Source organism: Saccopteryx bilineata, chromosome 2 (assembly GCF_036850765.1).
Source record: "Saccopteryx bilineata isolate mSacBil1 chromosome 2, mSacBil1_pri_phased_curated, whole genome shotgun sequence".
NCBI classification, from domain to species: Eukaryota; Metazoa; Chordata; class Mammalia; order Chiroptera; family Emballonuridae; genus Saccopteryx; species Saccopteryx bilineata.
In genome coordinates this window covers 40,443,087-40,462,575 of record NC_089491.1, presented here as the reverse complement: position 1 = coordinate 40,462,575, position 19,489 = coordinate 40,443,087, and the positions used below count along the sequence as shown (strand labels likewise).

The 19,489-nt window shown below is 41.9% G+C and overlaps 1 protein-coding gene across 1 annotated transcript in view; it reads right to left on the bottom strand.

Annotated features, from left to right (window-relative positions):
* Window positions 1–19,166, bottom strand: part of SMU1 (SMU1 DNA replication regulator and spliceosomal factor) — a 34,612-nt gene extending 15,446 nt beyond the window's left edge. The window contains exons 1-5 of the mRNA XM_066256928.1: window positions 19,041–19,166; window positions 14,205–14,415; window positions 12,546–12,698; window positions 10,591–10,701; window positions 2,071–2,199 (exon numbers count right to left, since the gene is read on the bottom strand). Of these exons, the coding sequence (XP_066113025.1) occupies window positions 2,071–2,199; window positions 10,591–10,701; window positions 12,546–12,698; window positions 14,205–14,415; window positions 19,041–19,066 (630 nt within the window). The 5' untranslated portion in view covers window positions 19,067–19,166. The remainder of the gene's footprint in view (window positions 1–2,070; window positions 2,200–10,590; window positions 10,702–12,545; window positions 12,699–14,204; window positions 14,416–19,040) is intronic.
* Between the last annotated feature and the right edge of the window lie 323 nt (window positions 19,167–19,489).

The window sequence follows — 19,489 nt, the reverse complement described above, 5'->3', positions numbered from 1 at the left end:
ATACACTTTTATCTAATGGACTTAAAACAGCTCCCACTTTAACCTTTTGAGAAACCCTGCCCTAGCATCAAGTCATAGCTAGCTTATTATTATGAAATATAGAGGGAACATTTCTGCACCCAGACACAGGAATATTGTGGATATATTTTCTCTGACCAGTTTTGTGTCTAGACTCTCAGCTAAAACTGGTATTTTTAATGTGAAGTTCACTTTTCCAAATAAAGGAAAGACAATACCAACAACCAAAAAAACTATTTTAACATGGGACTTAGAACAAATAGTCCTGTTAACCCAAACAATAAGCTTTTATCAGAATCAGCCACTATTAGCATGACACTCAACTTAATATACCAGAATATGTTTCTGTTGTGTATCTAGGGGGAAAAAGTCAGTTTTTCAAAATAACTCTCTGCTTTCACACACTATTTTGTAAACAAATTTTCTATCACTGTTTCTTTTCATGACCTTCCCTTAATCAAGTGATAACGTTTAGGTGACTAACTCTGGGAGAACTAGTTAAAGCTGATACAGACTGTTTACCTAGGAAATGTATTGAGCATTTACCAGCAATCATGCTCCCAACAACTGATGAAAACTACAGAACAATACACAGAAATGCTGTTATGAATTTCAATTTAAATGCCAAAAAAAAAGGAAAGTGTAACAAAATCTTAGCCTAGCAGTGTAATTGTAATGGATTTTTGTCTCAAGGCTGAAAGGACTGCTCAAAAGTATCTTCGAATACAAGTCAGAACATATAACTCAGAAAAGACAAATTCAATTCACTAAGCCAAAGTCAAAGCTTTGAAGAACATGAATTATTTTAAAGTACATAAATTCAGTAAGAGCACAAACCTACAGAAAAACTGTAATATATATAAAGATGCTGAAGTAGCAAATATAATTCTGGAAACTGAAGCAATTACTTAAATTGTGCTTTTCCCTAGGAAAGTCTCAGATTAAAATAAAAACAAGAACCAGCTGTAAGATGATAAATTATTATCTTCAAACATCATAAAAGCCCACTTCATACCTCGTACTTTGCCTGACAGGCAGCAGGCAAAAACACAAATGTTGAACAAGACAAATATATTTAAACGTTCATAGTTCCAGGCTTAAGCAAACAGCTAACCCAGGGGTCTCAAACTCGCGGCCCGCCAAACAATTTTGTGCGGCCTGCAGACTAATCCACGAAGTTCAAAATATTTTGGATAAAATTAAGTAAGCCTAGGGGCCTACTTGTATTTTTCATTTCTCTAGCATCCTAGCTAGATATTAGCTTAGTTAACAGCAGTTGTGATGCGAACTACAGTTTCTGGTCATTTTGTGACACTGAGTAAACTGCATGTACGATTGTGCTTGTTGTACTGATTTTTTTTTGTTTTCAACTGCAGTGAGAAAAGTGTTGCGTAACAGTTGCCTTTTGTAGACCTAGTGCGGCCCGCGGAACGGCTGTGATCTTGCTCTGCGGCCCGCGGAACGGCTGTGATCTTGCTCTGCGGCCCACATGCTGAGTTGAGTTTGAGACCCCTGAGCTAACCATACTTCCAAATACAGACTTCCTGGGAGGAAGTGCAAGGTCAGATGGGCCAGACCTCAAATGTACTGTATTTCCCCATGTGTAAGATGTACCTTTTTTCCAAATAACTTGGGGTCTAAAAACTGGGTGCATCTTATGCAGTGGTTATAGTTTTTTTACCTGCATTTCCCGCTTTTTCACGCAGATGAGTTGTATGAATTTTATGATGCATAAAACTTGAGTTCAATGACTTTATGTAATACGCTTTTTCTTTTCTCCAAATTTCGGGCCTCAAAATTAAGGTGCCCCTTCTACCTGGGAGTGTCTAACACATGGGGAAATACAGTATGTCCACTTGGTTATACAACTGTGGTGTGCCACTGCCAGGCCACAGGACCCAGTGGTCACCAACAGCAACCCTGAATGTTGTCAGAGCTGGAGACTAAGTTTTGCTTTCTAACCCAAACTCCTAGTATAGGGCCTGACTGAGCAAGCACATGTGAAGACCTCAACAAATGATTACTAACTGGCTCAGTGCCTAAGGGTCCTACCTTAATATGCCTGCTCAGCTGAGTAGGAAACTTTTCTTCTTCCACATCTTTGACAGCTGCTTTTCCTCGGAACAAATCTATGGTCATGCCAGGAGGAAGCAACCCCTGGTGCTGCTGCCACTTCAGTGCCTATGAAAAAAGAAATGTAAAGTAATCCACTTGAGCCTTTTTTGGTGGGTTGTTTTTTTTTTTGATAGAGACAGAGAGTCAGAGAGAAGGATAGATAGGGACAGACAGACAGGAACGTAGAGAGATGAGAAGCATCAATCATTACTTTTTTGTTGAGACACCTTAGTTGTCCATTGATTGCTTTCTCGTATGTGCGCCGGGGGCGGGGGACAACTACAGCAGACTGAGTGACCCCTTGCTCAAGCCAGCGACCTTGGGCTCAAGCTGGTGAGCCTTGCTCAAACCAGACGAAGCTGTGCTCAAGCTGGCGACCTCGGGGTTTCGAACCTGAGTCCTCCGCACTCTAGTATGACACTCTATCCACTACAACACTGCCTGGTCAGGCTGCCTTTTTTTTTTTTTTTTTTTTAAGATTTTATGTATTGACTTTTAGAGAGAGGAGAGAGAAAGGTGGGGGTAGAAGTGGGAAGCATCAACTCGTAATTGCTTTTTGTATATGCCTTGACTGGGCAAGCCCGGGGTTTTGAATGCGTAACCTCAGCATTCCAGGTCAATGCATCACCATAGGTCAGGCTACACTGGGTGCTTTTAAGAGCTCATCCTGGACATATGGACATCCCGGGTTTGATTCCCAGTCAGGGCACACAGGAGAAGCGACTATCTGCTTCTCTCCCCCTCCCTCTTCCCTGCTTTCCCTCTTCCCTTCTTGTAGCCAGCTCACTTGGTTAGAGCGTGGCCCCAGCTCCAGACAGAGTAACCAGGTGGATCCTGGTAGGGGTGCATGCAGGACTCTGCCTCACTATCTCCCCTCCTCTCACCTTTAAAAAAAAAAGAAGAAAAAAAAAAGAAGAGAAAAAAAGGAGAGAGGGAGAGAAATCTCATCCTGATTGCTCAAAATCAAGCCCAAAAGGGTGAGGTTCACAGGCCACTGGGAGCCACAGACCTATCCATCTTTGGCCATCCCAACACCACATAATCTATGCTACTCTGTGCGTCCTAGAAACACAGGCTGAGCTCAGCATAAAAGAGGATTCTGAAAGCCAATGGGTCCATCTTTCCACACCCATTTTCTTATTATAAATAAAATATGGAAAACAAAAATCTCTCAGAGTTCCAAATCCAAAACACGGCCACTGTTAGCATTTTCTATATTATCTTCTCATATTTCCTTCCTTACACATGTGTTTAATTAATGTAGCTGTAATTATAATATATGCAAAGTTTTATATTCTCCTGTTTTCACCTAACATCAGATCGTGCTATGCCACAATTATCCTTCCAATGACTGTTAAATATTACATAGCCTATCTAGTAGATGTTTAACAGTTTATTTAATTATGGTAATATATTAATGGACACTTACACATTTCCAACATTTCACTCATCTAATTAATGCCGCTATAAACATCTTTGGACATAAGACTTTTTCTCTTTTGGGGATATTCCCACTTTAGAATAATAGATTCCCAGAATAGGAGTTATTGAATCCAAAAAAAGAACATGAGAGGTTAAGGCTCTTGATATACACTAACAAAGTTTCCCCAAAAAGTCTCAATTTCAACAACACTCACAACTATATTATGAATGAAAAAATCATGGATTTGGGGACAGATGGCCCTAGGCTAGATCATCTGCCGAATGTTATTTTGACTCCCAATCTCATGAACTAAAAGCCTGACCAGGCGGTGGCACAGTGGATAGAGCGTCGGACTGGGATGCGGAAGGACCCAGGTTCGAGACCCTGAGGTCGCCAGCTTGAGCGCGGGCTCATCTGGCTTGAGCAAAAAGCTCACCAGCTTGGACCCAAGGTTGCTGGCTCCAGCAAGGAGTTACTTGGCCTACTGAAGGCCCGCAGTCAAGGCACATATGAGAAAGCAATCAATGAACAACTAAGGTCTCGCAACAAAAAACTGATGATTGATGCTTCTCATCTCTCTCCGTTCCTGTCTGTCTATCCCTCTCTCTGACTCTCTCTCTGTCCCTGTAAAAAAAAAAAAAAAAAAAAAAATACTCTTTAAAAAAAAAAAAAGTAAAAGCCTAATTCCTAGAGCTGCTGAAAGGAAACAACAAAATAATATACGTTAAGTCTATATAACAGATACATGGATCAATGTTTATTCCTTTTCCCTTTGTTTTATCAATAAAACTCAATAGTTTTGCATATCATTTTTAAATTTTGCTAATTTAACAAGAGAAAAGTTATAACCTACTTTGGTCAGTTCTCTGATTAATTTGAACTTCTCTCCAAGTTTATTAACTAGATATATACTTCCTCTATTTGCCATTCATTCACTCATGGTCTTTGCTCACTGATCTACTATTTTTCCTAACAATTTGAGAGCTCTTTTTATTTTTATATTTTACTCAGTGAGGAGAGGGGAGGCAGAGACAGACTCCCACATGTGCCCTGACCGGGATCCATCCAGCAAGCCTACTAGGGGGCGATGCTCTGCCCATCTGGGGAGCTGTTCTGTTGCTCAGCAACTGAGCTCTTCTTAGCGCCTAAGGCAGAGGCCATGGAGCCATCCTCAGCACCTGGGGTCAATTTGCTCCAATCAAGCCATGGCTGCAGGAGAAGAAAGCGAGAGAGGGAGAAAGAGAAAGCAAGAGAGAGAGAGGTTGGGGGGGGTGGAAAAGCAAATGGGTGCTTCTCCTGTATGCCCTGACCAGGAATCAACCTGGGGCATCTATACGCTGGCTGACACTCAGCCAGGGCCAATTTGTGAGCTTTTAATGTGATCAGTTATTTACGTTTGCCAAAAAATTTTTTCCCCCAATCTGCCTATTTTTTATTATAGCCATATAGCTTTCTTTGTTTTTGTTTGTTTTGTTTGTTTTTGGAGGTGAGAAGAGGAGAGATAGTGAGGCAGACTCTCACATACTCCCTGACCAGGATCTACCTGGCAACCCCATATGGGGCCAATGCTCAAATACCAAGCTATTTTTAGCACCTGAGACTGACTTACTCAGATCAACCAAGCTATCCTTTGTGCCCAAGACCACACTCAAATCAATCGAGCCATTGGCTGCAGGAGGAGAACAGGGAAAGGGGAAAAGAGTGGGGGCGAGAAGCAGATGGTTGTTTCTCCTGTGTATCCTGACTGGGAATCGAACCCAGGACGTCCATATGCCAGGCTCATGTTCTATCCACTGAGCCCCAGCCAGGGCCTTCTTTGCATCTTAAGTGATCAAATTTGCTGACCTTTACCTAGATATTTACTCCCTAATCACAGGAAGTTCTTCCCTATCAAGAGTTTGATAAATTATATTATCTTCTAGTTTTTCTATTTTCTCTTTTTTTTATGTTTATTTCCTGATTTTAGCGAGACAAGAAGGGAGGGAGAGAAAGAGAGAGAGGAATAGCAATCTGCTCCTGTATGTGCCCTGAACCGAGATCAAACCAGCAACCTCTGTACTTCGCGATGATGCTCGAACCAACCAAGCTATCCAGCCAGGGCTCTATTTTCTTAAAATACACAATTTTCAGTCTATCTGAAATTATGCTGTATAAAACATGAGAAGGCTCTGAGCTGACCTTTCCCCCCATTTTAAAGTATCCCAAAACAAAAAAGGTGAATAATCTTTTCCTATTCCTAGGATTTTTGACATTCCCATTATCATCTATTCAATTCTTATGGATCAATTTCTTGCACTGTTGTTGCACTGGCTGCAACAGATATTCTTATGCCAAGTATCAAAATGATTCAAACTAGGAACCTTCATTAAATGCTTTAAAATTTCTAGGACTAGTATGCTGTCAACACTCTTCCTTTTCAATTTCCTTAATGAATATACATCCAAGTTTATTTTTCCAGATGAACACTAAAATTCTTTTCTGAAAGAGTTCTAATCCTACTGTGATCTTTGTTATAATTGCTTTAAATCTAAGAACTGACATCAATGGTCAGTCTTATCCAGGAAAATCAATATTCAATCATTTACTCAAATCTTCTTCTAAGTTTTGACAGGTTTTTGCCTTTTAAATTTTTTTAAATTTTTTTATTTTTTTCCAGAGAGAGAGTCAGAGAGAGGGAGAGGCAGGAACAGACAAGAACAGAGAGAGATGACAAGCATCAATCATCAGTTTTTCATTGAAGCATCAATTCTTCGTGGCGGCACCTTGGTTGTTCATTGATTGCTTTCTCACATGTGCCTTGACTGTGGGGCTACAGCATACCGAGTAACCCCTTGCTCAAGCCAGCAACCTTGGATCCAAGCTGGTGAGCTTTTTGCTCAAACCAGATGAGCCTGCACTTACCTTCTGTCTCCCTTTCCATTGGAGGCGTATCTCAAATATCCCAACCGTCAAAACCAGATTCCTTTATAACCTTGAACTTCCTTAGTTGCTATGACCTTAATACTCATCCAACGCTCTATCCACTGCGCCACCACCTGGTCAGGCAGTTTTTGCCTTTTTTAAAAATGGAAATCACCACCTGACCAGGCAGTGGCGCAGTGGATAGTGTCAAACTGGGATGCAGAGGACCCAGGTTCGAAACTCTGAGATCACTGGCTTTAGCACAGGCTCATCCAGCTTGAGTGCAGGGTTGCTGGCTTGAGTGTGGGATCTTAGACATGACCCCATGGTTGCTGGCTTGAGCCCAAGGTCGCTGGCTCGAGCAAGGGGTCACTTGCTCTGCTGTAGCCCCCGGTCAAGGCTCATATGAGAAAGCAATCAATGAATAACTAAGGTGCCGCCACGAAGAATTGATGCTTCTCATCTCTCTCCCTTCCTGCCTGCCTGTCCCTATCTGTCCCTCTCTCTGTCACAAAAATAAAGTAAAAATGGAAATCACCTGTTTCTCATGAAAGTTAGAGCTAGAATTTCAACCTTATTGTTGTTAAAAACAAAAGCTGTTTTTTCACTAATTGTCTAACTGGCTACTACTAATATAAAGGAATGCAATTAACTTATATCTGACAATATCAAACTTTTAAATTAAGTCTATAATTATTATAGTTTAAATATCTAATGTTTCTAAATATTATTAATTTTATATCTTTCCAAAATTCATGTTACTTATTTTTCATGGTTTACTGCAATGGTAAGAAAAAATTTCAAGGCCTCTTTCCAATCAATGTGTACTCTCTGCTTGCTCTTTACCATTAGTCTGTAAGTTTCAAATCACTCCCATCTTCAAAAGAAAAGAAATCCCCTCTTACTCTGTTCTTTAGCTATTGCCCTCTCTACTCCTCATCACTGTCATTGTTTTCCTTTGACCACCAGCTTCAGGAGCCATCTACACTGTCTTCACTTCTCAGTTAATTAAATCCTAACTCATTGCAACATACCTTCTGTCTCCCTTTCCACTGGAGGTGTATCTCAAATATCCCAACTGTCAAAACCAGATTCCTTTATAACCTTGAACTTCCTTAGTTGCTATGACCTTACTACTCATCTTCCTGAAACTCCTCTCTTGGCTTATCTAATCCTATTTTCTCAGCTTCCCCTTTTATCTCTCTGGCTGTTCCTTTCTCTCTTCACTCTGTTCACTTTAAGTGTTTTCTATAGCTTTCTTCTCAAACTTTTACTTTTCTTATTCTCCACGCATTCCAGGGTATTATATTTATATGTATAGCTTCAACCACTAGTGCACTTTACAGAGCTACAGGTCTAGCCAAAACCTCACAGCTAAGTTTCAGATTCACAAACCCCAGTACAGTAGTCCCCCCTTATCCATAGGGATATTTTCCAAGACCCCTAGTAGATGCCTGAAACTGAACAGTACCAAATCCTACATATACTCTTTTTTTCGTAAACATACCTACTCATGATAAAGTTTAACTTATAAATTAGGCATAATAACAGATTAACAACAATAGCAGAGTGATATAATATACTACAACAAACATTATGTGAATGTGCTCTCTCAAATATTGTGCTGTACTCACCCTTCTTCTTGTGATGTTAGCTGATACAATGTCTATGTGATAAAATAAAGTGAGGTGTATGACATAAGCATTGTGACAAAGAATTAGGCTACTACAATGGTTACTTGAACACAAGCACTGAGATACCTCAACAGTCAATGTGATAAACAAGATGGCTGCTAAGTGACTATAGGGCAGATGGCATCCACGGTGTGGATACGCTGGACAAAAAGATGACTCATGTCCTGGGTGGGACAGAGTGGGATGGAACAAGATTTCGTCACACTACTCAGAACAGCGTGATTTAAAACTTACAAACTGTTTATTTCTGGAATTTTTAATTTAATATTTTAGGACTGCGGTTTACCACAGGTAACTGAAACAAAGAAAGTAAAACCACAAGCTTCTTCAAAGTACAGAAAATTTATTTCATCTCAAAAACCAATAGTGGCTCACACTGGGACACCAATGTCCAACTGTACTAGAGCTAGGAACATGATGGACATCTTGCAATGCTTCACCTACGCTGAACCAATGCTCCTTTCAAAGCCATGGCTGACTCAGAATGATGGTATGTCCTCTTAAGGAAAAGCCCTCCCACACACACACATTAACAAGACATCATGTGAGCCCACAGAGAGAACATATCACTGAGTGCCTAGAAGCTGAAGGAAAGTATTAAACTCAACATTTCTCCAAATCCCCAGCAACCAACGATCAGAAAGTCAGAATCTCATTAAATTTAAGTTGGTTTTGCTAAAACAAACAACAAAAAAAAATCAAACTAAGCAAAAGAAAAAAAAATCAAGCAATTATTTCAAGGAATCATAAAAATTATGTAAGAAATTAAATGTATTTATTATTGGCTATGAGCAGTACTTATGTAAAGATAATGTAAACACTGAACCAATTTAACAAAAAGTGTGGTATAGCTATATTGAAAATCTAGAGGAAGAAGAATGTGTGCGTGTTTTGGGAACTCAGTATGAGATAAATCATTTTCCATTAAACAAAGTCAATAGCTAATGTCTTTTAAAAAAAAAGTCAAGATACAACAGTATAAATATAATAGTTTAGCTATGAAAGTAAATGTCAGGAGTTAGAAGTGACTGTAGGAATTAAGATTCAGAGATGGAGGACAGATGAGCCTATTTCTCACTGAAAGCCCTAAATTACGCACATTGACTACTTTCATAAAAAGTAAAATAAGAAAAAAAAAGCAGCTTAAGTTTATATCTCAGAAGTACTACAAACCTGTAACAAATAGCTTTTTTTTCTTAGCCAGAGACAGAGAGAAGGAGAGAGAGGGACAGACAGGCAGGAAGGGAGAGGGATGAGAAGCATCAATTCTTTGTTGCAACACCTTAGTTGTTCATTGACTGCTTTCTTGTATGTACCTTGACGGGGGCGTGGGGGGGGGGTGGGGGGTGGGGGGGGAGACACGGACTTTAGCAGAGTGAGTGACCCCTTGCTCAAGCCAGCGACCATGGGATCAAGCCAGCATCCTTTGCGCTCAAGCCAGCAACCTTGTGCTTCAAGCCAGCAATCAGGGGGTCATATCTATAATCCCACGTTCAAGCCAGTGACCCCGCACTCAAGGTGGTGAACCTGCACTCAAGCCAACTACCTTGGAGCACAAATCTGGGTCCTCTGCATCCCAGTCCGATGCTTTATCCACTGCACCACCACCTGGTCAGGTACAAATAGCTTTTTGGCCCCTTTCTAAATGCAGATTTAGTGCAAAAAGGCTATTTACAGCTCAATCACTTGTGCCCTGTGCTATTTATAAAACATTTGCATATTATATAATAATAATGACACCACCAGTAATACTGCTACTAATAAAAAAAAGAAATCACCATTCGCAGCTACCATTTACTGAGTGTTAAGATGTCAGGCAATATAAGAAAGCTGTGGCCTGACCTGTGGTGGCGCAGTGGGATAAAGCGTCGACCTGGAACACTGAGGTTGCCGGTTCGAAACCTTGGGCTTGCCCGGTCAAGGCACATATGGGAGTTGATGCTTCCTGCTCCTCCCTCCCCTTCTCTCTCTCTCTCTCCTCTCTCTCTAAAAATTAATAAATAAAATATAAAAAAAGAAAGCTGTAAGTACATAATCTCATTTAATCCTTACCACACACTATGATAAATAAATGGGATCACAAGAGTTAGGTAATGTGCCCAAGACGACATAGCTAGCAAGTGAGAAAGCCTGGCTTCTAACTAGGGTAAATATTTGTTTCAACTTGCCTGGGACAGTATCCTGGCACAATGAACAGTGCCCTTAAGTTATCCTAGATGAAATGGTAAATTCTATGGTCACCCTGATTCTGACTCTAGAGCTTATGCTCTTAACCACTCATATATCCTGCCTCTCTCAGGAAAGATGAAGGTGGCATGGCACAGCTGTTAATACAAACAGCTCTGCAGGCAGTCCTCAATAATCAGGATATCTGATTTCTTTAGCTCATACAGTATAGTTTACATACAGGGTAATTTCAGTTCCACGGACTTTAATTACCTGTCCCAGCAATGCCATGAGACGAGATGGAGGCACCACACTGACTTCCCCAGCTAAGGCCTGAGCAATTGCTGCTCTTCTCTTCTCTTTGCTACTTCCATCTGGGTATGCCTGAAAAAGGAGAAGGGATAGCATTACTTATAAGAAATGGCTGCAAAATATGAGTGTGCTTAATTTAAAAAAAACAACAATAATCGCCAAGCAGAAACACCCAAAAAAGGAAAATATGTAAAGAAACTGCCCAGTTGAACAGGGGGTTAATTAAATCAATTAGATTTTTAAATGACTTTCCAATTCTACCCACTTTCATTTCAAAAGTATGAGCTGAGGGAGAACTGAGGTCAGTCAATCCAGAGTTATTTTTGAATAGAGTCCAAGTAAGCTATGTCAAAGAAAGGGTTGTTTTCACAGTTTTTGAAAAATCTGAAGAGCCAAGAATTCTTTTATAGTCTTTAGTAATTTCAGTGAAATGATCCCAGCCCAGAAGTTCCTTACTACCTCTAACTTAAATCTTGACTTGGCAATTCTTTATCCTCATGGTTTCTGTGAGTTTACCCTAAATTTCCATTATCCAGTGTCTATCAAATTCTTCTTCCTCGGCCCTGGCTGGTTGGCTCAGCGGTAGAGCGTCGGCCTGGCGTGTGGGGGATCCGGGTTCAATTCCCAGCCAGGGCACATAGGAGAAGCGCCCATTTGCTTCTACACCCCTACCCCCTCCTTCCTCTCTGTCTCTCTCTTCCTCTCCCGCAGCCAAGGCTCCATTGGAGCAAGGATGGCCGGGGCGCTGGGGATGGCTCCTTGGCCTCTGCCCCAGGCGCTAGAGTGGCTCTGGTCGTGGCAGAGCGACGCCCCGGAGGGGCAAAGCATCGCCCCAGAGGGGCAGAGCATCGCTCCCTGGTGGGCAGAGCCTCGCCCCTGGTGGGCGTGCCGGGTGGATCCCGGTCGGGCGCATGCGGGAGTCTGTCTGACTGTCTCTCCCCGTTTCCAGCTTCAGAAGAAAAAAGAAAAAAAAAAAATTCTTCTTCCTCCCATTTTGACTAGTAAAAGGCTGAGTGAGAAAGAATGAAACTATACACAAAAAAAGGTTGTGAAAGAATAAAAAGAGTATCAGTCACCACGAGCTACCAGTAAGCATAATCAGCTGAGAAGTAAAAGCATGAGCTTCTAAGAACTGAAAGGGCGAGCCGAAAGGAAACTGCAATCATCAGGGTTAAGGGACACAAATGCAGTGAATATACCAGCAGTCAGGTAGCATTTAAGGGCCAGACAAGTAGTTGGGCTAATGAGGAAATGATATCAGGCCCTGGCCAGTTGGCTCAGTGGTAGAGCATCGGCCTGGCATGCAGGAGTCCCGGGTTTGATTCCCGGCCAGGGCACATAGGAGAAATGCCCATCTGCTTCTCCACCCCTCCCCCTCTCCTTCCTCTCTGTCTCTCTCTTCCCCTCCCACAGCCAAGGCTCCATTGGAGCAAAGTTGGCACTGAGGATGGCTCCATGGCCTCTGCCTCAGGCGCTAGAATGGCTCATTGCAACAGAGCGACACCCCAGATGGGCAGAGCATCGCCCCCTGGAGGGCGTGCCAGGTGGATCCCAGTCGGGCTCATGCGGGAGTCTATCTGACTGCCTCCCCATTTCCAACTTCAGAAAAATACAAAAAAAAAAAAAAAAAGAAAGAAAAAAAAGAAATGATATCAGAATAAACTTTCTGCTTCTGTACTAACTGACACAAAGTCTAAAATGGGGTATGTGGGGAAGGGAAGACCCTCCAATACTCAGAAAACTGAACAAGATTAATCTCTTTAACATATGCAAATTTCAAACAACATAGATAAATAGAAAAATATTATCAAAAATGAAATCCAAATCATAAAAGTACCTAATCAGATGGTTAAAAAAGATTGCATTATTACATGTTTTCAAAATTAACAAGTTTCTTTTCATTACCACAGTCATACCTCACGAGGATCAAAATAAGACCTGGCCAAGAGATTTTCCAGATGAATATACCGCTCTGGCTGTGTTTGTTTTAACATGATCATAGGATCAGTCTGTCTCAGGAGTGACCTGGCAGCCCCCAATTCACGGAGCTCTATCAATTCCAGAACAACCTAGAAAAGTGAAAGAAAATGGCCATTTCAATGCAGTCTCTTAGTAATAGTTCTTTTCCAGTATAACTCCTTATACAGAAATAGCCTATCAAAGTGATTTCCTATACTGGGAAATGCTCCTCCTTTTCAGATGGACAACTGAAGTAATTGTAAGTAATAACTTCAATCCTTAAACTTCCACCTTCCATTTTTATCTACCAATCTCCTCTCCTTTCCAGCTACCTTTCAGAATACAGATGCTAAAGAAAACTAAAGATAATATCTCCACGGGCTCCAGAGAAATCTTTCTCCAGGCACCAAAACTTTCTTTGGGGAATTACTGAATTCATGTGGATTGTAAAGAAACAAACCAACTACCCTATTTTTATAAACACTACATTCTTATGTCCAGAAATTCCACTCTGTTCTACTGTATGTCATTTGTATGGTCTTTGTCCTGATTTCCGGGTCCAATGCTTCTAAAACCCTGAAATTTTGCCAATGACAGGAGTATCCTTGTTATTAATGAGCCTCCTGCATCACACCTGAGTTTGCGCTAAAGAGATAGCTCAGAAAGGGGGCTGGTTACCATAAAAACCAACCATGTGATTGTAGGGTTTTGGCTTCGAGCCATCCCAATCTCCAGGGAACTGAAGATAGAATGCGACCCCAATGGAGTTTCCTGGTTAGTGAATACATTCCTATGCCAGGTCAGAGAGACACAAGAGTCCATGGGGAGAGGGCACTGGAAGCTGTGTTTAGGATGCTCCCAGACCACACCCTATATGTCTCTTATTTTGGCTGGTTACAGTCTGTATCCTTGATAACAAAACTGCAATCACAAATATAGTGCTTTCCTGAGTTATGTGAGTCATTCTAGTGAATTATCAATTCTGAGGGGGTCTTGGGACCCCAAATTTGTAGTCAATCAGAACTGTGGGTGGCCTGAGACCCCAAGGTGTAACTGGTATCTGAAATTAAGGCAATGTTACGGAGAACTTAGCCTTTAACTTTGGGGGTCTGTGTTAATTTTAAGTGGTTAGTGCCAGAAATGAATTCTAGTATACTAGCAGGTATCAGAATAATTGATGTCAGAACAGTTCATTTAATGATCACTTAAGAAATACTTCCACCCTGGCCAAATAGATCAGTTGGTTAGAGCAATGTCCCAATATACCAAGGTTATGGGCTCGATCCCCAGTCGGGGCACATATAAGAATCAACCAACGAATGCATAAATGAGTGGAACAGCAAACTTAATGTTTCTCTCTGTCTCTCTCCCCACCTATTTTCTCTAAATCAATAAAAAAATCTTAATTTAAAAAAAAAAAGAAATAACTTTCAATTTGGGAAAATCTTGGCTTTTCCAAGAGAGAAAAAAATACAAAGTAGCACTCAAGCCTTGACAGTGAAAGTTTTAAGAACAATTACAGCCCTATAGTGCTTGAAGGAATGCTCACTAATGCTTCCCAGTCAGGAGGCCCACATTAACCAACCCACAGGAATCAGCATCACCTCCACTCTTACCTGTTCATAGAGATCAATGAGGGTTTTGTCTGGCAATTTCAAAGACTGTATAGCCTGTAAAACAGTGTCCCAGTGGCCACTATTAATGTCAGCCACAAAACTCTCAATGCTGTCCACAGTATTCAGAGACACAGTAGTCTCCTCCTGTAAGGTGGCTAATGCCCGGTGTAAACTGTTCTCCTTCAGGTACTGCATGATAAGACGGATCACACTGGAAAAAGAAAGCAAGTCATCTAGTTCAGGGATCCTCACTCACCAGACAGGCCACAAAATAAGCCCATGCCAACTTATTTCTCCTATTTAGCCATCTTCCTTTCACTACCTACTTTTCATTTCTTTCTCATCTACGGGAAACTTTCCAAAAACCAAGGAATCTAAGTTCTAGGGGACTTTAGGGACCATCCAGTCCTATCTCCATCTCAGAAACATGAGAACTGGGGGTTCAGAGAGGGGAAAATAATTTTCCCAATGTCTCAGTCAGAAAGGGAACTGGTACCAAAGTGACTCTCTTACTTCCAAAACCAGAGATCTTTTTACTATGCCAGGTTTCTCATTAGTTCATAAAGTTATACTGTTGCACACTTTACCAAAATATTTAAACCTAGTCTAGTCATTGACACAAATACTCTAAATGCTTGTAGGATGATTTGGTTCACTTTCTAAACAATAACCAAAAGACGTGATTTGAGATTTTCTTAATACGGATTTAGTGATCTCTATTTCATCTTAATGATTCCTATTTACTTACACAAGTAAGTAGAGCTATACTGTATAGAAAGTAAAGCAGCCTGACTAGTGGTGGTGCAGTGGATAGAGCATCAATCCGGGATGCTGAGGTCACTAACTTGAGCACAAAGGTTTCTGGCTTGAGCAAGGGGCCACTGGCTCAGCTTGAGTCAAGGTATGTATGAGTAGCAATCGATGAACAACTAAAATGATGCAACTTGCAACTATGAATTGATGCTTCTCATTTCTCTTTCTGACTGTCTCTCTCTCTCTTCAAAAAAAAAAAAAAAGTGCCTGACCTGTGGTGGCGCAGTGGATAAAACGTTGACCTGGAAATGCTGAGGTCGCCGGTTCGAAACCCTGGGCCTGCCTGGTCAAGGCACATATGGGAGTTGATGCTTCCAACTTCTCCTCCTGTCTCTTTCTCCTCTGTCTCTCTCTCTCCCTCTCTCTCTCCTCTCTAAAACGAATAAATAAAATTTAAAAAAAATTAAAAAAAAAAAAAGTAAAGCAAAGCTACATGTCCTCACTTGCAAAAATAACACCTAACTACTGCCTTTATCACCAAATTTTCAGAAGTGAAATAAAAACATTGTAAATTCAGTTTCCCAAGAAAAAAAGGAGTCAGATAATTGCCAAATATTGAGAGAATAAGCAACCATTTTCAACGTCGTTTATAGTTAAAATTTCTTGATCTCGGATTCAATGAGTATAGTAAAGAATCTTTATATATACTATAAAAGTTCACTGTAATGGGCCCTGGCCAGTTGGCTCAGTGGTAGTCAGCGAGTGTGAGGATGTCCTCAGTTCAATTCCCAGTCGGGGCACAGAGGAGAAATGACCATCTACTTCTTCCCTTCCTTCTCTCTCTCTCTCTCTTGCCCTCTTGCAGCCATAGCTCAATTGGTTCAAGTGCATTGGCTTCAGGCACTGAGAATGGCTCCATGGAGCCTCTGCCTCAGGAACTAAAAATAATTCCGTTGCGAGCATGGCCCCAAATGGGCAAAGCATCAGCCCCAGACAGGGGTTGCCAGGTGGATCCCAGTTGGGTGCATGCGGGAGTCTGTCTCTCTATCTCCCCTCCTCTTGAAAAGAAGGGGGAAAAAAAGTTCACTAGCCCTGGCCGGTTGGCTCAGTGGTAGAGCATCGATCGGCCTGGCGTGTGGGAGTCCCGGGTTCGATTCCCAGCCAGGGCACACAGGAGAAGCGCCCATTTGCTTCTCCACCCCTCCCCCTCTCCTTCCTCTCTGTCGCACTCTTCCCCTCCCGCAGTCTAGGCTCCATTGGAGCAGTTTGCCAGGGCGCTGAGGATGGCTCTGTGGCCTCTGCCTCAGGTGCTAGAATGGCTCTGGTTGCGACAGAGCAACACCCCAGATGGGCAGAGCATCGCCCCCTGGTGGGCGTGCCAGGTGGATCCCGGTCGGGCACATGCAGGAGTCTGTCTGACTGCCTCCCCATTTCCAACCTCAGAAAAATACAAAAAAAAACAACAAAAAAAAACAGAAAAAAAAAAACCCCAAAAAAGTTCACTGTATGATGCTGTGATACAGTGTTTTCCTTCTCTTTCCTTATATGTGGCTCACACTGTCTTTCTACTAGACAGCACTAGTATAGAGTCAGATTGTCACATGGAAGGAATTTTAGATTGGACTTTAATTAACTTTCTCTGAGGAGAAATAATCATAAAACAATAACCAATGTTTATTATGTTTTTAATATACCAAGTACTGTTCTAAGCATTTTAGACATATTGATTGATATCCTCCTCAAAACAATCCTATGAAGTAGGTTATTACTATTATGTCTACATATTTTACAGATAAGGATCTCACCAAGTAACAGATAAGTGGTAAAATGAAGATTCAAACTGGTAATGTGGCTCTTGAGCATATATTCCTGACAGGAAAGCAAACACTCTCTTTTTAAAACCACTGTAGCCTGACCAGGTGGTGGCACAGTGGAGAGTCGGACTGGGATGCAGAGGACCCAGATTCGAGACCCTGAGGTCTCCAGCTTGAACATGGGCTCATTTGGTTTGAGCAAAAGCTCACCAGCTTGGACCCAAGGTCACTGGCTCGAGCAAGGGGTTACTCGGTCTGCTGAAGGCCCATGGTCAAGGCACATATGAGAAAGCAATCAATGAACAACTAAGGTGTCGCAACAAAAAACTAATTGATGATTGATGCTTCTCATCTCTCTCCATTCCTGTCTGTCTGTCCCCATCTATCCCTCTCTCTGACTCTCTCTGTCTCTGAAAAGAAAAAAACAAACAAACAACAACAACAAAAAAACCACCACTGTAGACAGAAACTATTTGCAGTAGTCTTTTTTCTTATGGCTCCTTTACGAGACACCAGGTTTAGACCCCTGATATTTTAGTACCTGCTATATCCTCCTTACAACACTTTCATTTGCACTCCCAAAATAAGACACTCTTCCTGTAAAGATCTCTTACTTAGCATAATCAAAATAAAATTTACTTCCTTCAAATATAATGGAATACATAAAGAGTTTAAAACCTGGGAGACTGGCTAGGATTTTAATCAAAGTTCTGTCACTGTGAGCTTGGGTGAGTCAGTTATCTCTGCCTGTTTCTTCATCTGTTAAGAAAATACCTACCCTGTAGGCTTGGTTAAAGAGTTGACTATACTGCTTATAGCATGGCTAGCACAGAAAATACTTAGTAAATAGTAGCTATTATTGATAATAAAAAATGTAGCACAGCCCAAGACTGGGCAACTATTATTCAGGTCTCATAGCATGGAATGAATCCTTTCCAATTTCTGCCCTTGACTTAACTGTATCATTCTTCTTTGCTTTATTTTTCTCCACAATACTTATCACTATCCGTTAAGCCTCATATTTCACTTACTGTTTTAGTCTGTTGTTCGCCTTCCCTAATCACTACGTACATTTATAAGAGCTAGGATTTTTGTCTGTTTTGTTCACTACCATATCCCCAGGATCTAGAATAGTACATAGTAAACTTCAATATTTGTTAAATAAATAAACCTCCTTTCATCCTATGGCAGGTCTCAGGACAAGTCTTCTCTCTTACACACAGAACACAAATGTTAAGTCTGATGATTTAACTAAATGTTGGTACAGGCACGGTAGAAGATGATGTCCTGGAAAAGTACACTAAACACCTCTTTTAGTCACTCATTAGTTCCACCACCCCCCATCCCTTCAAACTATCATTCTTCTGGCCCAATCTCCAGATTCTGTTTCTCCTTTGTAGCTACACAGAGCTTACAGACCAATCAAAATTCAGCACCCGATAGAGCCTGATAAAATAGCTAGTCGTTTATTCGTTGCAAAGGCCGTAATCGAGCCTCTACGGCAGGGGTAGGAGACCTTTTTGGCTGAGAGAGCCATGAACGCCACATATTTTAAAATGTAATTCCGTGAGAGCCATACAACACCCGACCATGAACATGAGCGGTAGAAAATGAATGGATTGTAATACATGAGAATGTTTTATATTTTTAACATTTTTTAATTAAATATTGCAAACCAGATGCAGCCATCAAAAGAGCCACATCTGGCTCTCGAGCCATAGGTTCCCGACCCCTGCTCTATGGTATGACAGGGACTGGGACGATAAGAAAAAGGAGGTTCTAGGCGCCCATACAGGCCAGTAGAGTGGGCAGAGAAACAGTGGCAATACTGGGTTAAGTGATGTGCAGAGGAAAGCAAAGGGGCCATGTAAGCACAGAATAAACGAATCACATTTGTTTAACGGGGGCAGGAAGAACAGGAAGGCTTAGAGTCCAAGCCCCCCTGCGCGAATAATCAGACTGGAACCCAGTCTGGAAAAGTAATTTGATCAAAGAGCACGCCAGGAGTCGGCAATGGCCAGAACTCGGGTCTTCAAGGGGTACCCTTCTTCCGGGCCCGCACCGCCTTCCACGGGCTTTGGGCTTCTCGTCCGCTACTTCCTTATGGGCCCGCCTTCGAGGCAGCCAGATGCAAGAAACGTCTTTGTGGGCAAGTAAACGCCCCTCCACTCCCTAGCCTCTCCGACGTCTGCCCCGAACCACCTTCCATTCCACATCCTTTTTCCACCCCACCCCCACTCCCTCACCCCCCGGCCGCCGCAGGACTCACTCTGAGGACTCGATTTCGATCGACATTACGGTACACTCCCGGGCCCAGGCCCCAGTTCACTCTAAGACCTACTCGCGCAACACACCAACGCCACCTCCGGCGGCTGCCTCACGTCACTTCCGCTCGACGTCCTACGCCCGCCCTAGAAGTGGTGTACGTGAGGGGCGGGGCCTGTAGGAGCCACTAAAAGCAGTACTCTTGCCTGCTCCGTAGATTTCTCCAGTCTCTTCTCGGAAGGGAATCTTTGCTTAGAAGCACTTGTTTGGAAATTCTGCTTTCATTTGATGCAATTAGTTGATTATATTTAAAGATAGGATTGAATTTACAATACTGGGTGATATATACATATATAAAAGTTTTTAAAAATATTTTTGGGGGCAGAGACAGAGAAGAGAGAGAGAGAGGGACGGACAGGAAGGGAGAGAGATGAGAAGCATCAATTCCTGGTT